The sequence below is a fragment of the Microdochium trichocladiopsis genome (genome assembly GCF_020744255.1).
Source record: "Microdochium trichocladiopsis strain MPI-CAGE-CH-0230 chromosome Unknown B0I36scaffold_8, whole genome shotgun sequence".
Lineage (NCBI taxonomy): Eukaryota > Fungi > Ascomycota > Sordariomycetes > Xylariales > Microdochiaceae > Microdochium > Microdochium trichocladiopsis.
In genome coordinates, this window is record NW_025763551.1 from 1,734,099 (window position 1) to 1,756,964 (window position 22,866).

Below are 22,866 nucleotides of genomic sequence, written 5' to 3' on the forward strand. Positions count from 1 at the left end.
AGGGCTTGTGTAGTGCCGGGCCTGGAGCTGTCTGGGTTGAGCAATCGACAGGTTAAGGCAGGCACGGCTACGTAAAGCCCACCTTCACCTTCTATGTGGAGCTGCACCAGGCTGGGAGCTGATGAGCTGTCGCAGCTGTTTGGGTCCAGCAGCAACCACGGAGCTTGGACCAGTAAAGCCCCACAGGCGGTAGCTCATCCATTGACGCGTGCTTGCTCGCAGCCTGGGCGATCCTGTGGCTGGTGCTGAGGACTCTGGGACTGAGCCACCTGAGGCACCAGCTGACATAATCTTTAGCTCCCGTACGGTCTCCAATGGGTATCAGAAGTCTGGAAAGGGACAACAGGGATCTCCAGGCGGTCTCCACTCCAGACCATCGGGCGTCTCCACTAAAAAATGCAAAACGACTTCTCACTTTCATGGACGATTCTCACGAGCGCCCTTGTGCCAGTACCTGCATACCACTTCACTTCGTCACTGTGCTTTGCTCTTGATCTCGGCCAGAAAGCAGCCACCCGGTCGTCTTTGGGAGCTTAAGCTTAGTGATATCCTGGAATCCCAAGCAGAACTCCAGCTTCCCGAGGCCGCGTCGCAACCCCAAAGCCTTCTCGTGCCCCGGCTCACTGAACATCCCGCATTGCTGTTCAAAGAGCTAGGACAGCAATTGGGCCACGACGACGCTCGATAGAGACTTGCCGGAGCACATCGCGGTCATACTTTGAGCATTGCATACCTGGGGCCGCCAGTGACACCACCTCCCCCGACGAGCTCCATATCGCGTTTTGTCCAGCAACACCACCGTTAGCATGTCGACACCAGGAGCCGCGGCGCGCGTGCCCGCCTGGAAACGTCTAGGTCTCAAGCTCAACAACTCTGCGGGCGGCGACCAACCCGCTTCTTCCACGCCGGCGGCGGTGTCAAGCACCAACGGCTCGGCTGTGAAGCGGAAAGCCTCCTCCTCCGGCGCGCCAACCCCAGACCAGCAGAGTGCCAAGAAATCCAAGAAGGACGACTCTACGACGACGCCGTCCAAGAAAGTCAAGTCTGTCTCCTTCGCTGCAGAGGCGTCATCATCATCATCGGCGCCGGCCGCTGTCCCTCCATCGGCAGAGCAGGGCCCGGCCGGCAAGGACATTATCCGGAACAAGCCCAAGCAGAAGCAGCAACAGCAGCCCCCATCTAAGCAGTCAAAGCCACCCACACCCGCCGGCACCAAGAAGAATTCCGGGCCAGCTCCGCCCATCAACCTGGGCCCGTCGCTAGAGTACCTTCGCAAGTGGCACAGTTCTCGGGACACATGGAAGTTCAACAAGAACCATCAGACCAAGCTGCTGGAGCAGGTGTTTGCTGACGAGACGACAATCCCGGCTGCCGACATTGACATCTTCTACGAGTACATTCGCCCGCTCAAGGGACACGTGCGGCAGCGCCTGCGGGAGCTGGCGAATGGCGTAAAGACCCGTGACGCCGAGCAAGGCGCCCAGGCGTTCCCCTCGACCGCGAGCAACAAGAAGGAAGCCGCCAAGAAGCAAGACGAGTATGAGAAGGTCATCGCGTCGTTCATGGCCAAGGAGCGTCCCACGCCTGGCTCGAAGCCCAGATTTCAGGAGGTCGATTATGTGCTGAGGACGGCAGATATGGAAATGCAGCGGAGAGTGGTCAAGCGGATGCGCGCGCAGGTCGTGTTGGACGAGCTGGCTGACGAGGAGGGCGGCGCTGGTTCGACCGCGTCCAACGATGAGAGTTCCTCGGCCCCGAACGCCAAGTCTTCTGCCGGAGAGGACGAGGACGTGGGCCAGCGGACGAGCCTGAACGATGGGTCGAAGCAGCGTATCAAGCGCAAGAGGAAGACGCGGACGGCTGTCGTGGACGAGTATGACAGCAGTAGCTCGGACGACAGTTCTTCAGACGACTCTTCCGACGACGATGAGGGCGAGGGGGGTGCTGCCACGAAGAGCAAACCGCAGAAAGCCGTTGCGAAGAAGTCGAAGGACGACTCTTCGTCCTCGGATTCGTCTTCGGACGATTCCTCCGATTCAGACTCGGAATCCGATAGTGATTGAGAGGGCAGCGTGCCGCGCCTGTTCAATGTCTACCATTATGCATATAGATCAGCGACATATATAATGCACATGCTTGATTCGAGCCACAATCGCCGACATTTGGAACACCTGTGTAAACCCAGCGGTCATCGCAAGCGCATTTCATCATTATCGAGAAGCCTGATACTAGGGCCAGGCTAAATCAAAACAGTGCAACTCCCGGCCTTGGCTATGCTTGCTTGAAGACATCGCGACTTCCAACGAAAGCAACGCAGTAGCAAAATGCTGCCCATTTCCTTGTTCACCCAATACTCTCCGTGCTATTACCATCAAGATCCTTGTCCAAAAAAAAAACGTATATTATGTTGTCGACAGCAGGTGTTGCCATTTGTGTCTCATCAACCCAAGGAAACGGACATGTTGGACACTGCCCCACTGCTACAAGGCTCTCTGACGCAGTGAGTCTAACAGTCCAGCGGGTCCTCGAGATATTCGTAGTCGTCTTCAGACGGAAGGAGGTAGGCGGATAGAGCGAGGGTGCCGGCCAACAGCACTGAAGCACTGGCACTGACTACACATAGAATCCAGGACCAGCTCAGCTGCCAACCCGGAATCGCAAACTGATCGTCCGTATCGAACAGGTAGGCCTAATCATGTAGTCATGTGGTTAGCCTAAGCTACCTTGGCACTCTGCGGGATCGCAGCTCACAACCACACACGATCCAGATACTTACCACAATGCCCATGCCGGCGAACTCGATGACAGCATCAGCTACGAGGAAGCTACCGATGAGTTTCCAGCCTGTCTCGCGCTTGTACTTGCCACCAAGCATGACGACGAGGAAGGTGATGAGGGTGGCGAGCTCGACAATGGTTGCAAACGAGAGCAGGAAGCCGCTGCTGCGCCACATGGAGCAGAAGAACTGGTCGTCTCGGCAGTCATCGTCATCGGGGAATGAACGACACGAAGGGTCGTCCATGGACGAGCAGCTCTGGTGCAAGCCTAGGCTCTTGGTGAAGGTCTTGCCCGTGTTGTCGGCAGTGACCTGGTACGTGATCCAGTTCGGCGTCACGATCGAAGTGATGGTCATGACGGTCGCTGCAGTGGTGTACAGAGTTCATGGTCAGCGTAGGCATTCTCATTTTTCAATCAATGGCTACAACCCCAACGCCACGGATATGTGGCATACAGCGCACACGAGCATGCCAGCACGCGCAAACACCGTCACTGTGCCACGACCAAGTATATCTCGGGGTATCGGATATCCAGAGAATGTCTCGGTGTGCAGCATATGCAGTGCCCATCAGGGTTCGTGGCGCTGTGGTCTTGTGGTGCTGGAAGGCGGTTGCGATATGGGCGGGCAGCGGGTAGGATGGGGCGCGGCTAAGGAAGGCTATGACGTACTGCAGAGGAACACGCCCAGGGCGATGTTGTAGACGATGGGCCGCGTCATTGCGGCTATGCGAATGCCTCGCCGGGCAAAAAAGATGCGGTGATGGTTTGTGTGGTTTGCGCTGTTGTCGCAAGCTGCGATGATGCACACCGGAGAGCCCAGCAGGGACGGGGATGGCGGTGATGAGACGGATTGGAGGGAGATGCAGAGGTTCCATCGAGATGCGCTCGAGATGGCGTGGGAAATGCAGCAGGCTGCCAAGGTGGCAGGCAGTGACGATCTGCGCCCCGGCCTGCCTTTCCTGAAACCCCCCACGGCTTCCCATCACCCGCCATTATCTCTCACCAGCACCACTCGATGTCCTCCCACCAAACGCAGCATGGCTTTGCACGCCTCATTGTTTTCCCCCATGGGCCTGCCATGAGGGAAGACGCCCAGTACTGCTGACAGGCAAGCCATACCATGCCGGTCATTTGTCCTGTGGCTGGTGGGAAGCCTCCAGCTCTTGCTAGTGCCGGCGGGTGCTGTGCGTCTAGGGAGATGCCCACCCGCCTTTCGATATGCGCCTTATCGCAACCCCACGCTCGACTTCTCACCACAGCCGCCTTTTGACAGCCAGAGAATGCCAGCCACCCCGCAACGGCCTTTGCCAGAAAGAGCCGTGCCAGAGCTTATATTGCATGCTGCCACGGCCCCCCCTCCAGAACGCCTCGTCGACACGTGCGGAGAGGCTAAACGAGACGGCCATGCGAGAGTGACGCATCCTTGGTCGTACTCACAGCTTCGGCAACCACCAACTGAAGCACCTGAACCGGCTGGGCTGTCACGCAAGCTAGAATGACCTGCAATCTATATCGTTCGTGACGTACAGCACCTCTAATCTCATGTCCGACCCTGGGCCAGACACAGTCGACCATCAAAGATCACTACCACGTTACACAACTCCTTTTCTACATCCATCCTTTTTGTTTGGCGTCAAGACCACTTGGGACGGCAAAGATCTTGTGTTCAGCAGTCGAGTTCAGACGTCGCCGGCCCCTGCACGGCCGAACACTGCGGCGTGCATAGTCAGCTCCGTGCCGAAAATGCACGAGCTCACATCCCCATTCTCCTGCAATTGCTTTTGCAAATACCTCGATGGCTCTTGGATCGCAATCATTACTGGCTCTGTCAAGGTGCCGGAGTCTGCCGCTTTCCCCCCGCTTATCTTCTCGCCGTTGCGACACCAGCCCTCCGTTGTCTGTCTGCTCTTTGATTTAAACTCTAAACCTTAGCCAGGTTCAGAAATACCGACCGGCACGAGCGGGACATCTTCGACCATGGAGATATCCGATCCTCAGCATAGCCATGGCTCTGCACCAATCGTGTCGGCCAGGGATGAACGTGGCCCACATGCCAGGCAGGCATCTCCGAGCTAGGCCTGTCAGGGTCATGGCGCAATCGGAACGGTGTGCATTTGCACCTGCCAGCAGGAAGCCGAACCGAGCACGAAGGGCCGTCCACTTCGACAGAAGGCGAGGACCCGACTGCTCTCAACGGCAAGGGCGTTCTCCCACGATTCCGACCGAGCGAGATCAAGAACAAATTGCGGCTTGCAATTACTATGCTTCATCCAGAAACGAGCCATCCGGATGCCGGCGTGGGCTGCCTCGCTGGTCACCAAGCTCGAAGTTGTGATGGCAGGGTCGATCGAGGACGAAGCGCAGGTGCCGTGTGCCGGACCGAATGTTGCTACAGCATGCGAAGGAGTATGCGGGTCATCTCGGGGAGCCGGGGCACTGTGATCGGAGTGGCTGCGCAAGCTCCTAACGGGGCAGACCTGACAAATGCAACCTTTGAGCTCTCAAGATCACCTTCCGGCCCCTTATCGGGTCTCACCAGAACCCCGCGAAACGCGCCTAAGTATGGCATCATCGAGAAACCCTGGCAATACGCGGCTTGATGTCGAGCTTAAGGCCGAGAAGATTCACTACATGATTCATCAAATTGCGCCAGCGGCTGGACCCATGTGGATTATGGATCGCCCTAAACCCTCTGTGGCTGTAGTCGGACCCCGTCAGCGATGCGCGTACCTTGCTTGAGAGGAAAGCTTGCGCCAGAGTGATAAGGGTACAAGATCCCTTGCCGTCGCCCAGTTCCTGCAGCCCATGTCCTCCAGTGATTCTTGTCTCTTGCTCGTTCAGGGTCCTCCCTCTAATCAGAGTAGCTCTGACTCGGCCGACGCTGTGCTTGTTCTGCCCAGGCGTTGTTGGTTGTCTCTATCCTGGATTTTGACCATTGCCCCTCTTGGCATTCGAGACTGCCATTCCTCCAAACCCCTTGCGACATCATCGATCTTGCACCTTTAGGGGTTCACTCGGAAGTGCGTCATGGGTCTTGGCTTCTAGCCTTACAAAGAGTGCTGCGGATCAGCAACGATACAGAGAAGCCTGACGCCTCGAGCCTATTGGTAGCGTGACGCTCAGCTGCGTAGTGGCTCGGTCTGCGAACCAGTCAAGGCCCACTGCAATACCATGGTTGAGCATCACCCGGTTCACAACAGCGAGGTCTACCTGTTAGGGATACCCTCGCGGCCTTCGATCCCTCCTCCTTCGCCGCCCTCGCCTCTTCTTCCGACTCCGAGTGAGCAGAGCGAGTCGATCGAAGAGCTATGCCTGGATGACGACGAGTTGTGCGCCCCTGGCGCGGAACCAGCCCACCAGTGGAATGAAAAGTTTGTGGATGGTGCGGTCCACGTCCTGAGCACGGAAGCGACCGCCCTTCGGCGAATCGCCCATCTTTATGAGACCGACACCGTTGCCAGGACAGGCTTCACTGCTGCGATCACCGCAATCACGACGCAGATCAGAGCGAGGGGTAAATTAGTCATCATTGGCGTCGGCAAGTCTGGACATATTTCCAAGAAGCTGGTGGCTACATTCAACAGTCTCGGGGTACATGCGACATTTCTTCACCCAACAGAGGCACTCCATGGCGATCTGGGCAAGATCGGACCACTCGACGTGGTCCTGTTCATCACGTTCTCCGGCAAGACTGGGGAGCTGCTCTCTCTACTTCCACATATCGCTCCTGACCTTCCGACACTGATACTCACATCTCACCGTGACCCTTTGGAGTGCAAGATTATACAGCAGCGACCAGGCATGATCCTCTTGCCGGCACCGATTCACGAGTCCGAGACGTCGTCTTTCGGTGTGTCCGCACCCACGACTTCTACCACTGTTGCGCTGGCGATTGGAGATGCTCTAGCCATTGTGGCATCACAGGAGCTGCACCCGAGCGTGTCGTCTGTGTTTGCAAGGAACCACCCCGGTGGTGCCATTGGCGCGTCATTCGACAAGATTCCATCGGTCCGAGACCACATGGTACCGTTCCACGATATCACTTCTATCGAAGAAGATTTCGACATTGTTCGGGCCGTAGACATCCTGCGGGCAGGCTACATTTCGCCTTCCGGATGGGTGCGAGTTGGGAATTTCCTGGCATCTCCGAGTCGGATAAGGAAGCTCGAAACGGCGAAGCTGGCTTCGCCTCTCTCAGATGTGCTAGAGCTCGTCGTCGAGAAGGCAAAATGGGTGTCCATCCCGGCGGACACGCCGATCTCCCAGGCAATCAGTCTATTGGGGGGTTGGACAGCTGCCGCGACAATTACGGTCAGTATGACGAGACGACAATCCTCGCGGTCACGGTCAAGGATAAATTCGTGGGAGTTCTCGAGGTTGGACAGCTGCTTGCATAGAAGGGGTATGGCGCAACCCTAAGGGTAGCAGCAAAATGGAATGCATTCGCCTTTCGAGGTGGCCCCATGGCGTTGGTAGAATAAGGCGGCTCAATTGTTTGGGGGAAAAAAATCTCCGCACTGCACTTACAGCAGGATTCAGGTCGGATCGAAAAGGAGGTAAAAAAAAACAATGGGACATAGCTATCATAAGAGTGAAGGGTGGTACTGGGGGCTCAACACTATCAGGAACGAAGAGCTCGAGAAAGCCTGATCTAGACGAGACATTGAAATACATTGATACCATACACATACCTGCCCGCGTGGAGCGCAGACAGAATGGCCCGCTGAACTAGAAGGACAAAGCAGGCGAAAGGCCGACCCGCATCCTCGCGCGATAGCTAGTTGTCTTGGGTTTCTATCGCTTTTCTTTTTCTTTCGTGCTCGCCCTCTTTTGAGCATATGTGCTAGAGCGAGAGCAGCCTCGCGCGTCGGCTGATAAGTGCAACTGAAATACGAAATCATAACTTAAAAGTCCCACTCCGGCAGTCAGTCTGGACCGTTTCTACCCTCCATGTATGCCTACTTTATACCACAACGACACTTTCGTCCGGCATGGACTTTCTGATGCATTCCTCCCTGCCCGCGATGATGGTCTACATGAATGCAGAACAATGGGCGGGCGACTGTGAAAAAAACAAGACATGTTGACATCACAATTTCTTTGCTTCCAGCAGCGCAGCAGAGGTTGTCATTTTCCTATTCATCTATGCCATTTCTAGTCGTGGGACTTGAAACCCGACCCAAAAATGCGGGACATATCAAAGACATATTTGCGCCAATGGTGCATGATACAGTATTTGAACAATGGTGTGTTTAGTGTACAAGGTGTGTTTAAGGGCAGAGCGCGCGGTACAGTGCTGGGGATTGGTTGCCCCCCACGCGCATACGCGCTGAGGGCAAAGCACCAGCGAAGATTCCATCATCCTTGATATATATATATATGTATGTATGTATCCAGGACGGGGGCAGTTCATTCGATCGACGACAGAGTCACGTCGCCCTTGCGCCTGAGGGCCACGAAGAACGCCTCTCGAGATTCCTTTTCCAAGCATATGCAAGGTCAGCCATGAATGATCAAGGAATAAAAAAAAGAGTTGGCCCCTGGCTCGTGTCCGGGATAGGGGTAAAAAGCTTCCAAGAACCTCTCTCGGCTCTCTCGGCTCTTCTTCTTCTTCTTCTTCTAAACATGGTTTGCCAAGAGACGGACTTACATTCCTAGACGAGTCTGGCTTTTCGCGATGGACCTTGGCGAACATCTTCCTGAGCTTGGTCTCGAGCTGCTTGTCCTCGGAGCCCTGGTAGAACTTGCACACAAAGTGCCCGCCGGTGCGGAGGGTGTCGCTGGCGAAAGTGAGTGCGGCGTGGCAGAGGTCCTGTTGTTATGGCGGGACACGCGAATGCAGATCCGGTGTTAGCCTTTCAATTTCCTGGATCTTGCTGTCATGGCAGCGGTGGGCAGATGAGGACTCGGTGAGAACGGAGAAAGATGGCGACTGGTGTTTGTAGTGCTTGAAACAAAAAGGGAGCAGAATGGGCCGTGGCATTCGAAACGTACCATGCTGCCGGCGTGGTCGCGGAAGCTCATGCCCGACGTGTTCATCATCCTGTCATACGGGTTACTCAATGTCCTACTTGAAAAGCCCGCTGTTTGCAACCAGGGTTCTGACATGTCGCTGAGAACCACCTAGATGTCAACCACAGGCGTCAGCATATATAAATCTGTCTTCAGGGGCGAGGGCAAACTTGTGAAGCTAAAAGAACAAGAAAGACAGGGTTTTAATTTTCATTTTTTTTTCATTTTCTTTTTTTTTGGGGGGGGGGGGGGGGGGATGAACACTCCATACATCTACCAGGCGGCCTTGCTCTTCTGAGGAAGCCGAGTCGGAGCTTTCACTGTCGACCGACTCGGAGCGCTCCGTGTCAATATAGCTGGGTGTGTCGACGATAGTGGTGGCATGGTCAGATGGGGCCTCGTCTGCAGAAGTGGTTCCTGCTGAGTGGACTTCAGAGGACAACGATGCCGACGGTGATGGTGATGGTGACCATGGCGAAGGTGATCGACGCCTACCGTCGAGTTCTTCACGTTTCGAGACCTCGAGGAGATAGTCCTTGACGAGCATCTGGACGCCAGGGGACAAGAAGTTGCCCTGGATGGTTGAGACACCGCGCGGCGGCTGGGCCGGGATGATGTCTATGCCTACGACCTTCCCCGTAGGTTTTGTGCGCTCGAGGGCAACCTGGAGGAGTCAGCATGTCCTTGTATAAGACCTCACAGCATATTGTGTGCGCTCTGAAGTTTTACCTGAGACCAACTCCCTGGAGCATAACCCTGCAGCGAAGGCGAAGGATGAGTGAGCCAAGGGTCCTGTGGATACACGTATTTTATAAGGATAGGACACAAAGACGTACTAGATCTACGACGGTTTGGCCGCGTCTGAAAAGCCTGTACCTGGCATCCATCTGTAGAAAGAGCAAAGAGTGTCAATGGCCAACGACGAGTCACCAGTTGGGTTGTGCCGCCAAGTGGACTCACTTCGAGCAGCTTGAATGCAGCCCGGCTCTTCAGGCCCTGGACGCGAGCCTCACGAGCATAAAAGTCGCTGCCTTGCCTCTGCTTCCATCTCGAGTTTGACGAAGACCAGCGGGCCTGTGCTTCCGGTGCTCTCGGCAGTGCTGTATGACTGGGAGCAGAGGTGCTCGAACGGCCTGCTACCAGCAAGGAACAGCATGGCTGGCCCAGGACGGCTGCTGCAGGCCTCGTCGGGGATGCGTGGCTGGCGGCGTGCAGTGCATGGCTGGCGATGGACCGCATTGCGGGCTTGGGTTTTTGGGATTATGGATGCCTCGAAAGCAGTGTTTCCATGACCATGAGAGCAAGGAGAGTCATGAGCGAAGCGAAGTCTTTTCTCGTTGTTGCAATATCACCACGAGTCCTGCCATGGCTCATGCATGTCACGCTGGAACCAGGCACTGCGCTGCACTGCGCTGCAACTGCCATGGCTGGCGTGCGTTTGTGCATCCACAGCTGCAGGTACCGGGTAGCCTGACGTAGAGAGAGGTCCACATTGCTGCAGCATCAAATCCCGAGTGTAAGTAAGTGTCCCCCCTGCCAACCCTTGCTTGCTTGCCTGCCTCGAGCAACACCACCGGCTTCGCTTGACGTCCAGCAACACGGACGTTCTGAAGATATCCATGTTTCCATCCGCGGCCATTGGTTCTCTCAGGTCTTATATCGGGTACTCTGTCCGCTTTGCCTATCGGAGGTGAGAGGTGTTGTCAGACGGATAGGCCGCAGTGGCGGAACTCATGGATGGAATGGACCCCCAGACGCCTACCGTAAGGGGCATCACTGTCTGGATCGTCCGGCTCGACCCTCGCTTGGCCGTGGTCGCCCTGACGCCTACGGGTGTTTTCAGCAGCAAGCACAGACGCCCGCCCGTCATCCAAATACCCGGGCCCGCTTTTGTCTGACAGAAACTCTGGATTGTATTATCGGCACTGGGCGGGCTGACAGCTTGGAGGACGAGGTCGGAGTGGGAAACATTAGCTGTTGTTGTTCTTGTTGCTACTGCTTCTGTTGTTGTTGTCAGCAGAAACCCTCACCACTTCATCTTCAAACATTCTATCGACACAGCCAGCTGGTCACCAGTCATGGCGCCCCCGACCGCTGCTCCATCGCGGCCGTACCAGGGCCTCCTCGTGGCCGTCCACCTCCTCCTCGCCTTTGCTGGCGGCTACAAGCTGCGCGTCGAGACTACCCTCAATGGTGTTCCAGACGGCTTCCAGGACGTTGTCGACTCGGCCGTCTTCCCCAATGGCCTGCCCCTCAAGACACGCTACTTGGGCGTGCCCGCCATTGACAACATCTTCCCCTTCCTCGTCGTCGCCTTTGTCGCCGGCCCTGCCGGCTGGGACACAAACGTGCGGCTTCAGCAGATGCACTTTCTCTACAACTTTGCTGGCATCCTCGCCGTCCTCGTCGTCGAGTCCCGCCGCCGCGCCAACGCCTCCCGTCTCATCACTTGGATCGCCCTCTGGGCCGTCTTTTACCAGACCGTCGGCGGCAACCTGATTGTGCCCCTCTGGTTCGCCGTCGACCTCATGACGAGCAACGACGCCAACGGTCTCTTCACCCCTTCTGCTACTGCCGCCTCCACCAAGCGCGACGTCCCGCTGCCCTACGCGCAGTTCATCCTCCCGGCCACCATCCTGGGCTATCTCCTGCCCACAGCCCTGCTCTACGTCCCCTGGGGCTGGTCCCACGAGGTGAACCAGCTCCTCGCGGCGCTCTGGCAGCCCGCCCCGATGTTTGTGAGCCTGTTCCTCGTCCTCTTCGCGGGAGCAGCAAAGTCCCTGGCCGTGACCACGTCCGCGAGGACCACCGCGCACGCGGGTGGGTTCCCCAACGGCCGCGACGTCCCGCCCAGGGAGAACCTCCCCGAGGGCGACGCCACTCCGCCGGACGATGTCTTCTACCTCAAGACATACTACCTCATGGTCGGCATGCTGTGCTTCGTCGTGCACGCCTACGTGCTCTACCAGATCCACACCGACGGCTATCTCGCGACCGACACGGGCAGCCACGTCACCTGGGGCAGCGTGTTCGTCCCCTCGCAGGCCGCCTGGAAGGACTCGGTGCACGCGGGCCTGCACTACATTTTCCAGTGGGACGCGATCGGCATCTTCGGCACGTCCTGGACCTGGTCGTGCGTCAAGGCGTGGGACGTCCTGCGCGTCACCCCTGGCCAGAGCGGCGGCGAGGTTGTCAAGACCGTGCTGCTCATCACCGTGGCCAACGTCGTGATCGGCCCCGGCGCCGCCCTCATGGCCGTCTGGTATTGGCGCGAGAATAAGCTCGTCGAGCTCGCGGCGCGGGAGGCCGGGCGCGAGACAAAGAAGATTACGTAGTAGTCGTTGGTGCGAAGTGCACACGAAGACGTGAGGAAAAAGAAGTCATGGTGTTGTTAGTTTTATATAGTGCACCGTATATTACTTGTATGGTCAGGGGCACCCGACCCACACATAGGGAGACATTCAGGACAGGCAATTACATAAATTAGGAGCAACAGCTCGGTGCTAGAGAAACAAAAAAGACTTTCTGTCAATGCCACGTGAAAGGAACAAGTGTACTTCTGAGGTGCTTTCCGCGGCCTCGGGAGTGTCGTAATGCACGGACTAAGCGTCCTAACCACCTCAACTGGGAGCCTAGATCTGCATACACACCAGGCATCAAGAATGGAAAGACGGTCTTTCGCGATCTCTTTCGCATATAAACAATCATCGTCGTATTCCAGACTCCCGGGTCAAAAGAACAAAAATACCAAAATCATGAAAATTGGGATATCACTACCCAAGAAGACCCCCAACTCCTTCGCAATGCATGTGATCCACCATCGTCAAACGGCCTCCACCTGTCCGTCCGTCTTTTCCCAGACAGAACTCTCTCCTAGTTCCCGCGAAAATGTCATAATACTACTAGGCCCACCACACGCGCCCCTCAAGCAAGAAAGCTCGCCCCTACGCCCCTGCGTTGTCTCTTCAGCGGCGAGAACGTCGAGCCGCCCGCGAACGCGTTCTGTATGCCCGTCAAGTGTGTCTTGCCACGCTTCGTGGTGCTCATGGGCACCCGCGCAGCCGCGGCCGGCTCGGTAGCGGGTATCTCACCATCGTCATCGTCAAAGAGCGTCTTCGCCGTGCCAAGGTTTCGTTTCCGCTTCTTCTGCTCAGCGGGAGGGGCAGGCGCAGCAGCCTCGATTGGCTCGGCCGCCTCCTTGCCTACCCCTCCGCCCACGGCCGTCGCTGCGAGCTTGCTCTTAGCAAGCTTCACCTTTGGCTTCTTAGGCACCGGCATGCTGTCTGGATCGAATGGCGTCGCCTCCGCGCGGGTCTGCTCCAAGCTCTTCCTCTTCTTGGTTCTGGGTTTGGGCGCCGACTCAACTTCCTTTGGGCCGGACGCTGTTTCCGTGACAACGTTCTTTGGCCTACCCCGGCCTTTTGCTGCTGCTGGCTTTGGCTCCTCCGGTGCCGGCACGTCCGCATCGTCCTGCTTTTCATCGTTGACGCCCGCAGAATCCACAGGTCCTTCTTCCGGCGGTGGAGAGGAGGCTTGCGGCCGAGTCGTGGCAACATCCTCATGACCATCTGGGATTGCCCTGGCGCCATCCAGATCCTCATCTTCATGCGAGTCTTCAAGGTCTTTGCTGCGGTTGAGGAAAGGCGTGATTGTGAAGTCTGACTTGTCTCCAGGGCGAGTTGTCTGAAACTGGGGCTTTCTGCCACGACGCAAATTCGACGAATCATTAGCTCCGGGGGTTTGTATCGTGATCTGGGAAAAGTCCGGGACGGCGGCCTCATGGCCCTTCTTCGTCCGGACTGTCTGTGTCTTTGTCGAGGCTTGCTGCTTGAGATCGTCCACCAGAGACGCGTGCGCCTTCTCCACCGCTTGGAGATCTGCTTTGGACTGCTTCATTTGTTCCTGAAGTTCCCGGAATTTCGTCTTCAATTTTTCAAATTTCCTCTCGTGGGCTTCTGCCCTCGACTCCGCCTCCGCCACTGCCTTGTCGCACTCCTCGCGATAGGCCTTCTTGTCCTTCAGGGCGGACTCGAGCTTGGCTTGGGCGGCGGCCAGCTCTGTGCGGAGCTCGTCTTCCGCGGCCGTCCCCGCAGCAGCCTTCTTGGTAGCTTTCTTGGAAGCGTTCTGTTGGGCCTCCATCTCGTCCTTCACCCGCTCAGTCTCCTCCTTGGCCAGACGCAACTGCTTTTGGGTATCCTGCAGTTTCTTGCGCAGGTCCGACTCGGATACGCGGGATGTATCCTGGTTGTCGAGCGCATATTGATGGTGTCTACGTTCGTTGTCGAGCTGGTCCTCGATCCTTTCACGTTCGGTCTTCTCTGCTGCCAGCTTCTTCTCGACATCCCGCAGCTTCTTCCGAAGCTCGTCCTCGACACGGTCGATGCTGTCTCTCTTTTCTAGTATCCGTTTCGTGGCCTTCTTCTCGTTTGCGAGCTCCACTTCGAGGGTGTTGACCTGGCGCTCGAGCGAAAGTTTCTCCGCCAGTGTCGATTGTTGGTGGTTGACCTGCGACCGTAGGTGCTCAATCTCGGGCTTGAGGATGGCGACTTCGCGGCTCAGCGCAAGCTTCTCGGCAAGGAGGTTGGCAGAGTCTTGCGTAACGCTGCTCATAGATTGTAACTCGGCCTGCGACCTTGTATCAGTATGGGAAGGAAGAATGCGCCCTCGCAAGGCGGACTCACGCTGAGCTGAGCATAGTCGCGCTCGTGCCGTCTGATCTGGGCCTCCTGCGACTGGATCGTCTCCAGGTGTTCTTCAAGCTCCGCAACGAGAGACTCCTTCTCCGCAGCGCTCTCGGCACTGGCCGCTTCGTTCAGCGCAAGCTGATCCTCAAGGGCCGTGTTGTCATCCTCAAGCAGAGTGTTCTGGACCCGCAGGCGACGAATGTCCTCGTCTTTGTTGAGTATTTCGAGGGTGTTGACATGCTGTTGATATTTCAGCTCGAGATTGTGTAGCCGCTGCTACAAAAGGGTCTCCATTAGCGTCTGCTCTCATAACACTAAGCTACACGAAGGTGGTATTGTCACATACATCCGGGCTGCCTTGCGCGAGCTGCCGCGCTGGCCTGGCGCTTGTCTTTGTTGTGGTGTAGGTCATCTCGAAGGCAGCGCGACGCGCCGCGCGCTGTGCATCTGGCAGATGAAGACTGGGGATCAGAGGGGCGGGCCGTGGTAACCCGGCACGTTTATGTAGGCATGAATGCGACGACTAGGCTGGCGAGATCGAGCGAAAGTAAACTGCGACAGCGAGCAATCTGTTTGCGGCGCGATCTTCGGGTTTGCGAGGCAGAGGCTGGAGAGGTGGGATATCGTCTAACAGGGGTACGGGGAATGGCCATTGTCAACAGTCTGCCCAAAATGGCACTAGCGGTTAGAGTGGATACCGCGGGGACGCAAGCCTCCACTCCTGGGGACCTGGCCCCAAGAACCTCTGTACTCAACTGCACCTTGAACGCAACTGTGTCCTGTCGAGATCTAGACGAGTCCACGGTTCACGCGTCAAAACAATGCGCGGGAGCCAGAAGGAATCGCAAATTGATCCCCAATGAGGAGCGTCTTTGAAGGAGAAGCACCTCCGGAGGCACGTTGGACTTAACAGAACGCTGTACCGGCAGTGGCGCCTCATTGGTCCAGTTGTTGCTGCCGCCCCACCTGAGCTTCGACTTACGCAACACCGGGACACGCATGGCTTGAGGCCAAGTTGCAGTGCTGCAGGGCTACTAATCCAGAGCTGTCCCGTCGACAACTCTCGCACCCAAGGCCATCACCAGTCCATTGCCGGCTTTCCAATCCCTATCCGGCACCCACGGCCTCTCCGCCACGACCAATTCCTCCTTGCTCATTCTGGCCGGTCAGTAATTGAGCAAGCGGCCCCCCCCGTCACTCTGGTCCAGCATCGCCATCATCCCATCCGGGACATCAACTTAGCGACCACCCCCCCGTCACGATGCGCTGGTTCTCGACCCTTTTGACCGCGGCGCTGTCGCTGTCTGCGACGGCAGCGGCGGCCAAGAAGGACGTATTCGCCGAGTATAACGCCAAGCAACACTCCTCGGTGCCCGTCAAGATCACGGACTCGTCGTACAAGAAGCTCACGGCAGCGCCTCGCGACTACGCTGCCGCAATCCTCCTCACGGCCCTCGACCCCCGCTTCGCCTGCCAGCTCTGCCACGACTTCCAGCCGGAGTGGGACATTCTATCGTCCAGCTGGGTCAAGGGTGACAAGAAGGCCGAGTCGCGCACCGTCTTTGGCACCCTCGACTTCACCGACGGACGTGAGACCTTTATGTCGGTTAGTACCTTCCAGCCAGCTTATCCCGAGCCCGCCTAGCTTGCCGCGACTTCAAGCTCAGACTGCTAACGTTCAAGCCACAGCTCGGCCTCCAAACCGCTCCCGTCCTCCTCCTCTTCCAGCCCACGACTGGCCCCCACGCCGTTGCATCCGCCGAACCCCTTAGATATGATTTCGCTAGTGGCAATCAGAAGGCAGAGGCCGTCCACGCCTGGATCGCACGACAGCTCGAGGGCAGGCCTCACCCACCCATCAGGCGCCCTGTCAACTACGTCAAGATCATTGTTACCATTGTGTCTGCACTGGGCGTTGTTGGCGCCATCGCAAAGATCGGCCCGTATCTGCTGCCCATAGCACAGAACCGCAACCTCTGGGCCACCATCAGCCTCCTCGCCATCCTGCTCTTCACCAGTGGTCACATGTTCAACCAGATCCGCAAGGTCCCATACGTCGCCGGCAACGGTAAGGGTGGCGTCTCGTACTTTGCTGGCGGCTTCCAGAGCCAGTACGGCCTCGAGACCCAGATCATTGCCTTCCTGTGTAAGTCATTCTGCACTCTCCCTTGACGCTCGTCCCTCCCAATTGAGCTTTATTCCAAACAGGACACATTGTTTTGCTCGTGCTGACATAGTCAACGCTTCAGACGGCCTCATGTCGTTCGCCACCATCTACTTGGCCGTCAGAGCCCCCCGCCTCAAGGACCGCAAGCTCCAGCAACTCATGATCATTGGCTGGGGCGTGCTACTTTTCTGCGTCTACAGCTTTTTGCTGTCCATCTTCCGGATGAAGAACGGCGGCTATCCATTCAGGCTCCCCCCCTTCTTCTAGGACGAGAAGTATAGAGGCCCTGTACAGCTCTTTGACTGAGCCGCGAAACTCATGAGACTGCGGCCACACCATAGTGGCCTGAAGAGCAGACTACTACTGCTGCTTTATGACTAGGCGTCAGCATGAACGCTATGCGATTCCAGTATTTGCAGGCATACGTAACACCTCCACGGCCTGGCAAGGAAAGAGAAAAGTACCTTTAGAACAGAGCAGGAACGCCTGCTCCCTTGGTTCTTATACAGTTCTATGCAGATGGCTGCATACATTCTTAGCAACTGGCAGTACGTGTATGTTCGATTGAAGAATAAACACAAGTTGGCAAGAGTACCAAGGACATGTTGTGTTTAAAACAGAAATCAAGCGAATATTTGCTCTGCAAAAGTTGCAGGCCTTTGCAAATACCGAGAAAACCACATTTGCATGCCCATGGTGTCAATGTTCACACCTTCTAAAGTTCACGATTCTTCAATCGGATCACCGTCAAAGTCGGGAAGATTGCGGATCTCGGGCCTGCCGTCCAGGGCCTTTCTCTTGCGGCGTCCTCTTTTGGCTCCGCACGTAGATGACAAGAGCGGTAGGCACGATTTGTGCAAAGCCGGCCCCGGTCCGCATCCTGATACTGCGAGCTTGCCCACAAAAGTCGACGGCATTGTGAACAATGGCTTCGGCGTTAGTTTGTCCTCGGTGGAAGTGGCGTTTTCCGCCATGCTCACATTCTCATGACTCGATTGGTCAGGCTCAGGCGATGATGGCAGACTATGAGGCATCGCGGCAAGAGAAGAATGATGGAGTTGAGGGCTCAAAGCGTCACAGGCTTCACTCTCCCATTTCATCACCGGAACAGTCTGCCTCTTCTTTGTTCCACACGTCGCGAGTGAGCTCGTTTCGTGGAATGGGTTGTTGACCGGCGCCTTCGCAGGAGTCTTTGGAGAGACTTGGTCCCTCCGGCTAGCCACTTGGGCGGCTCGGAAAGTGGCTTCGTCGAGCGCGTTGTTCACAATGTCACTGCTGTTTTCATCGCCATCGAATAAGAAGCCCATCCACTTGCGATTGTCTAAATCGTCTCTTTCCTGCTTGGTGAGGGCCTTTACTTTCTGTTCTTGTCCTTTCGTCAATCTCCGTTGCTCGATTGCAAAGTCGAGGAGAACTGTTGCATCATTGTTTGCAACGGCTGTGATACTAGCATTTGTTGGGATTGTCTCGGGCATCCGTTGGTCAGGGACGCGCCTGTCATTCTTTGGCTGCGCAAATGTCTCCCGATTCCTGGATTTCTCAACGCAGAAGGAATCGAATTCGGGCAATTCAAGTGCCATGAGTGAAGGTAGCTCACTAATTCCGGGGCTAATTGAGATGTGCGGTGGCAGTGACGGCGATGCCGAGGAAGGGGAACAACTCGAGGGATCAAGCCAGCTCCTCCAACTCGCTTCATTTGCCTGCTGCTTATGAGTCACCATCCGTCTGCCGTGGTCGCCGATCTCTACCTCCACGCTACTTGGAGCGTTATCTGACTTTGTGGGAGACCAATCTAGGACGGCATCGAATCTTCTTGCATGGCGATGAGGGACCGGGACGTGGATGACCGAGGAAGAGTAAGTAATGTGAGGCAGATGACCTTCCAAACTGGAGTCGCGTGACTGTCGTGTGCTTGCCGAGTAGCGACAAGAGCCGCCTTGTTGTCCAAGATCTGCTTCTTGTGGCTGGCGTCTGGCGGAGGCCGTCGTCTGTTCGGGCTTCTCGGCTCCTGGCAGTCGATGCTGACGACAACCATATAAGGAGCTGACGCAGCTGGAGCTCCGCCGCGAGGCACCACTCGTTGAAGAACATGACGGAGCCTGGAGTTGCTGGGTATCATTTTCAAGCACAGGCGCGTACTGCCGTTGTGCTTGATGACTTCCAATGTGTATTCTGTAGGAAGATTCGCTTGGAGGATGCAGGCCACTTTGGGGAAATCCACGATATCTGGTTGCTGCGTTCAAACCATCGCTGGCCCTCAAAATACCAACAGCTTGTGGCGAGCTGACCTTTTTGTTCCATCCGGGAATTCGGTTTCTCGCGGGACTGCGTTCAAAATCAACCGCGACGGGTATTTGTCTGTTGACACCTGTCCAGTCTCCCGTCTGCAAGAGCCGTCGTCGCTTTTCGTGGATATACAGCAGATCTTCTGATTCATAACCTTCCTTTTTTAGGGCTCGCTTCGAGGTCAAGCTAGCATGCCAATCGCTGTGCTCTGCAGCATCTGCATATTTGTCAGGGCCGGAGAAAACTGAGCACATGTGCGACCTGAGCACTACGAACCTTTGATCAAGTTAGGGCGACCATCACCACTGCCGAGATTATGGCTATGAGATATATAAGAACCATTTGTCGCGCGACGCTCATGGCCAAGGTCCTTCTCATTGCGACACTTCGACTTCGGTGAGGGAAGAAACGAGATACTGGGTGGTTTTGCTCTCGATACCGAAGGCTGGAAGAAGCCGCTCCGAGCTTTCGCGAAATACTTCTTCTGCCTTGCAAGCAGCTCTGCGTTCTTTCCAGGACGGCGAGAGTGGCGGGCGAGGTTGCCTTCCGTCCAGTTCATGGTTCGTGGATTGTCGTTTCTGGCCTGTATACGAACAGCCGGCGTGAGATTGTTGCGAGCCACATGGCGACACCTGGAATGTCATGATGCAGCGATTGTGGCAGATCTCGCTGCCAGTGCAGGGAAGGAAACGCCCAGCACCATGGATCGCGCCTTCCTCGAAAGCGAGCGACTCAGAAAGTCGCCACCAAAATTGAGCAGCCTGGTCAATATAACGTAGAACAATGAAGACATTTCAAATGGCGCAACCTTGCTCTAAGAATCGAACTATTGCGGAAGCCACCCTTTCCCTTGCACGCAATTCATGCCGTCTGTGGGAGTAGGCCTCGCGCCATCTTACTGTTCATATTATCGATTAAGGCGCATCCGGACTGCAGGAACTCGGACGTATCAGAATCATCAATAGCCACCACTACTGTCCCATTCAGCCCACTTGCATTATCCCCTGGGCTGACGATGTTCCAACCTTCGGCTTGACTATTAAGGCGACATCGCGAGGATGCGTAACCATGAGGAGCGTCTTCAGAGCTTAGAGGGCAAGCGACGCCTTCATACACGAGCCGAGCCAAGCGTTCTTTTCAATGCGGGTCCCAGGAAGACAAATACAACATCGTGCCAGCCGCTTGGGCTGACCGGGTCTGCTCTAAGTGCAGGAGCAGTGTTCTGTACTAGCAAGGTTTTAGTCGAGACAGACCGCAACTCTGATTCAGACAAACACAAGAGCACACTTATTGGGGACACATCTCTTGGTCGGCTTTGACCTTTGTTCTCCTGCCGGTTGTGGTAGCTCTTGGCAGTTGAAGGTACAGTGAATAATCCTACGTGCATGGAAGCCCTCCTCACTAGCCATTGCAGCAGAGACCCCCAGATTCCCTCGCCAACATCGAGCATCAAGCGCAAGGACTGATGATTCCAGCCACTCGGGGGACGTTGATGGGGTCCCGATTAGCGCCGTCTCCAACGCAATCCAACACAAAGTGCCTTTACAACAGGAACAGTGCAGCCGCCCGGGGTGGACAATGTTTAACCGTTACTAAACCAACGACAAACTTGGTGACGAAATAGCGGGCGGCTGGCGAATCAGCGTACGACGATATCACGACAGCAAGGCTTCCACCCCGGACGCTTGCGCGGGCGCACATCGGCGGTCCCCAAGCCAACCAAGCGGGGCCCCCGCGGCACCACCACGACGGGCGCTCTCAAGCAGCCACCAACCTATCGGTCTCAGCCCGAGTTACCACGCAGACAAGTGTCATCAGAATTTCCCCAGGGAGTGACAAACAGAGTGAAAGGCTAGCGGATCCATACAGCAGCTACTATGGGACTTTGGCAACGCCTTTGCGGATGTATCATGCCTGGCAAACCACCTCGACGCCCAAGCGAGTCAAAGTCGTCGACCTGGCTGTGCCCTGTAGATCGGAGATCAGACCCGAATGCAAAGAAGGTTTAGAGTTCTGGTGCTGTACGTCTGGTGGCAGTCCGGGGCGCCATTGGCGCAGCTGAGCATTGCGAGATAATGTTGGCAGGGCGCTCCAGATAATCTTCAGGCTGGGAACAAGGCAAGGCCTGCCAGAGTTGCCCTACGTGAAATGTACGGAGAAGACTTTTACGAGCGAGCAGCGTGAGACGAGCAGAGCGGCGAGCTATGCCGAACTTTGCCTTGTCCTGGCTGACGATACACCTGACGGCGCATCTGACACTCGACAACTCCTCGGAACATTGCGGCGAGCTTAGGCAAGATCCAAGGGGTGTACGGCTAACTAGTGGGGCAGTCCCGTAGTCCTGCATACCCGTGCTCGAATCATCCTCTGGAGTCAGATTTTGACAACAATTAATTCCTAGCCACCTAGTGTCGTTGGAAGGATGCACAAGAGACGACAGTATCCCCCACGGATCTGAGTTACTTTCTTTGTCTGGCCAGCAGTCACCCGCGCGCCCACGCTCCTGCTTTTTCGGTGTGCCTACCTGGCTTGGGGTCTTCGAGATATCGACCAGGATGCCCCCACACTCGAGCGCGGCCCATGATCGGCTAATGCCTTCAGGGTCTAGATTAGCTGTGCGCACCAATGACCGTCTGTGTTGCAATGAACGGCCCCCTCCGCGCCGAAGTTCGGACACGCAAAACAGATTTGGATGGATGTCGCGCACCTCTCGACCACATCCCTCCTCCATATGTGTTCAAAATCTGCCGTCGTAATGGCTGCCGTCTCGTTGGCCACTTTGGCGATCGCCAGCCCTTCCCTCTGGTCGTTGCGAGCAAGATCGTTGCCCTTGGTAAGCCCCACGTTCCGGGCAGGGCTTGGGGGCACCCCAAGTCATGTCTGGCCACTTTCACAGAAGCCTAGCGGAGGAGCGTGCTTGCCCCCAGGCTATGCTGAGGCCTTCCGTGATCGCTAGTCTCGCTGGCCACAGTCCAAGGCTTGTAGGCATAGTTCACTTGATAAGTGCCTGCTCTGACTTGCGGGACAGAGCACACTCTACCCGACGGATGTCAGGGTTAGGGGTCTGAAGAAGAATTGAGAAGGTAGAGGAAGCGAGGTCCCTTGTCTCAATGACAAGTCAGATGGATAAAATGTGGTCTCGTGGCTCGAGAGTCAACATGTCTCAGTACGCGGCACAATTTACGGGCTTTTGTCCGCCGCAGGCACCGTTGAACATGGCAACACTAATACTGTATCGTACGTCCAATTCGACAGCAGCCGTGGCCCCAGTGAGCCTCGGAATTTGACGAGTCAGCGTTGCATCAAGGCCAGGTACAACGTCTTGTGAAAGGTGACTGCATCATGCCAGGCACCAGCTGCACGGCCTGCGAGCTACATCGCTTTCTGTATGTCTAAGGGGCTTGTATCCGGAAGTGCGGCGTATGGTGGTTTCTCCTTCCGGGCATTGATGATCCGTGTCTCTAGCAGCGCCCTGCCAGTGCCCCGGAAACTCGGCTGCCAGATGGATGGTTCCACTACGCCGGTGGAAATAGATCCGACAATTTCCCACCCATGGAGTTCCGATATCGCCCCAAGGCGGAAGCTCCCAGTTCCTCCCACAACTCGACAGTTTCCTGAGGGCGTCCAAAGTCGACCTGCACTCAAATGACACGAGCGCCAGCCAGATGGCTTCGAGGTCGGCGTTAGCATCTCTGAGCTAAATGATCTCGCTGACTAGTCCTTCGGCCACACCGTCGGTTGTCTATCTTCACACCATGCTCTGCAGGCATATTGAAGTCCAGCTGGAGCCACTAGTTGGCTACAAGGTGAGTCCTTGGACGGCATGGGAATACTGTATGGAACAGGCGTGCAGAACAAATCGAACAATTTTATGTCTTCAAAGAGTCTCGACCCCAGCTCATAAGTGGTGGATGCTATCCTGTTCGAGTCCAGGTCGCA

At 56.2% G+C, this 22,866-nt stretch overlaps 10 protein-coding genes across 10 annotated transcripts; 5 read left to right on the top strand and 5 right to left on the bottom strand.

Annotated features, from left to right (window-relative positions):
• Positions 1-427: 427 nt before the first annotated feature.
• Positions 428-2,151, top strand: B0I36DRAFT_330143 (uncharacterized protein). Its single transcript, XM_046154803.1, has one exon. The coding sequence runs from the start codon at positions 807-809 to the stop codon at positions 2,061-2,063; it is 1,257 nt and encodes a 418-aa protein (XP_046009434.1). The 5' UTR covers positions 428-806; the 3' UTR covers positions 2,064-2,151.
• Positions 2,152-3,657, bottom strand: B0I36DRAFT_330146 (uncharacterized protein). Its single transcript, XM_046154804.1, has 3 exons — positions 3,448-3,657; positions 2,777-3,141; positions 2,152-2,689 (listed from the first exon to the last, which is right to left on the bottom strand). Exons 1-3 carry the CDS (start codon positions 3,494-3,496, stop codon positions 2,507-2,509), a joined length of 597 nt encoding a protein of 198 aa, XP_046009435.1. The 5' UTR covers positions 3,497-3,657; the 3' UTR covers positions 2,152-2,506.
• A 2,292-nt stretch (positions 3,658-5,949) lies between these two features.
• B0I36DRAFT_376052 (uncharacterized protein) lies at positions 5,950-7,175 on the top strand (the record flags this gene model as incomplete). Its single annotated transcript, XM_046160422.1, is given in 2 exon segments — positions 5,950-7,089; positions 7,104-7,175. The coding sequence occupies 2 exon segments, from the start codon at positions 5,950-5,952 to the stop codon at positions 7,173-7,175; spliced, it is 1,212 nt and encodes a 403-aa protein (XP_046009436.1).
• A 716-nt stretch (positions 7,176-7,891) lies between these two features.
• On the bottom strand, positions 7,892-10,193 carry B0I36DRAFT_386526 (FtsJ-like methyltransferase-domain-containing protein). Its single transcript, XM_046161117.1, has 7 exons — positions 9,751-10,193; positions 9,627-9,677; positions 9,520-9,546; positions 9,062-9,454; positions 8,773-8,901; positions 8,429-8,590; positions 7,892-8,256 (listed from the first exon to the last, which is right to left on the bottom strand). The coding sequence occupies exons 1-7, from the start codon at positions 10,027-10,029 to the stop codon at positions 8,188-8,190; spliced, it is 1,110 nt and encodes a 369-aa protein (XP_046009437.1). The 5' UTR covers positions 10,030-10,193; the 3' UTR covers positions 7,892-8,187.
• A 455-nt stretch (positions 10,194-10,648) lies between these two features.
• B0I36DRAFT_155436 (uncharacterized protein) lies at positions 10,649-12,221 on the top strand. Its single transcript, XM_046148589.1, has one exon. It carries the CDS (start codon positions 10,869-10,871, stop codon positions 12,123-12,125), a length of 1,257 nt encoding a protein of 418 aa, XP_046009438.1. The 5' UTR covers positions 10,649-10,868; the 3' UTR covers positions 12,126-12,221.
• A 385-nt stretch (positions 12,222-12,606) lies between these two features.
• B0I36DRAFT_155439 (uncharacterized protein) lies at positions 12,607-15,082 on the bottom strand. Its single transcript, XM_046148590.1, has 3 exons — positions 14,821-15,082; positions 14,472-14,750; positions 12,607-14,415 (listed from the first exon to the last, which is right to left on the bottom strand). Exons 1-3 carry the CDS (start codon positions 14,884-14,886, stop codon positions 12,715-12,717), a joined length of 2,046 nt encoding a protein of 681 aa, XP_046009439.1. The 5' UTR covers positions 14,887-15,082; the 3' UTR covers positions 12,607-12,714.
• A 653-nt stretch (positions 15,083-15,735) lies between these two features.
• On the top strand, positions 15,736-17,286 carry B0I36DRAFT_414606 (OST3/OST6 family protein; the record flags this gene model as incomplete). Its single annotated transcript, XM_046162025.1, has 3 exons — positions 15,736-16,080; positions 16,164-16,620; positions 16,712-17,286. 3 exons carry the CDS (start codon positions 15,736-15,738, stop codon positions 16,906-16,908), a joined length of 999 nt encoding a protein of 332 aa, XP_046009440.1. The 3' UTR covers positions 16,909-17,286.
• B0I36DRAFT_155472 (uncharacterized protein) lies at positions 17,220-19,344 on the bottom strand. The gene has a single exon (XM_046148591.1). The coding sequence runs from the start codon at positions 19,179-19,181 to the stop codon at positions 17,364-17,366; it is 1,818 nt and encodes a 605-aa protein (XP_046009441.1). The 5' UTR covers positions 19,182-19,344; the 3' UTR covers positions 17,220-17,363.
• Positions 19,345-20,544: 1,200 nt separating this feature from the next.
• B0I36DRAFT_155493 (uncharacterized protein) lies at positions 20,545-21,842 on the bottom strand. Its single transcript, XM_046148592.1, has 4 exons — positions 21,635-21,842; positions 20,953-21,522; positions 20,769-20,895; positions 20,545-20,701 (listed from the first exon to the last, which is right to left on the bottom strand). The coding sequence occupies exons 1-3, from the start codon at positions 21,645-21,647 to the stop codon at positions 20,780-20,782; spliced, it is 699 nt and encodes a 232-aa protein (XP_046009442.1). The 5' UTR covers positions 21,648-21,842; the 3' UTR covers positions 20,545-20,701; positions 20,769-20,779.
• Positions 21,843-22,366: 524 nt separating this feature from the next.
• B0I36DRAFT_330162 (uncharacterized protein) lies at positions 22,367-22,808 on the top strand. Its single transcript, XM_046154805.1, has one exon. It carries the CDS (start codon positions 22,376-22,378, stop codon positions 22,574-22,576), a length of 201 nt encoding a protein of 66 aa, XP_046009443.1. The 5' UTR covers positions 22,367-22,375; the 3' UTR covers positions 22,577-22,808.
• Positions 22,809-22,866: the final 58 nt, after the last annotated feature.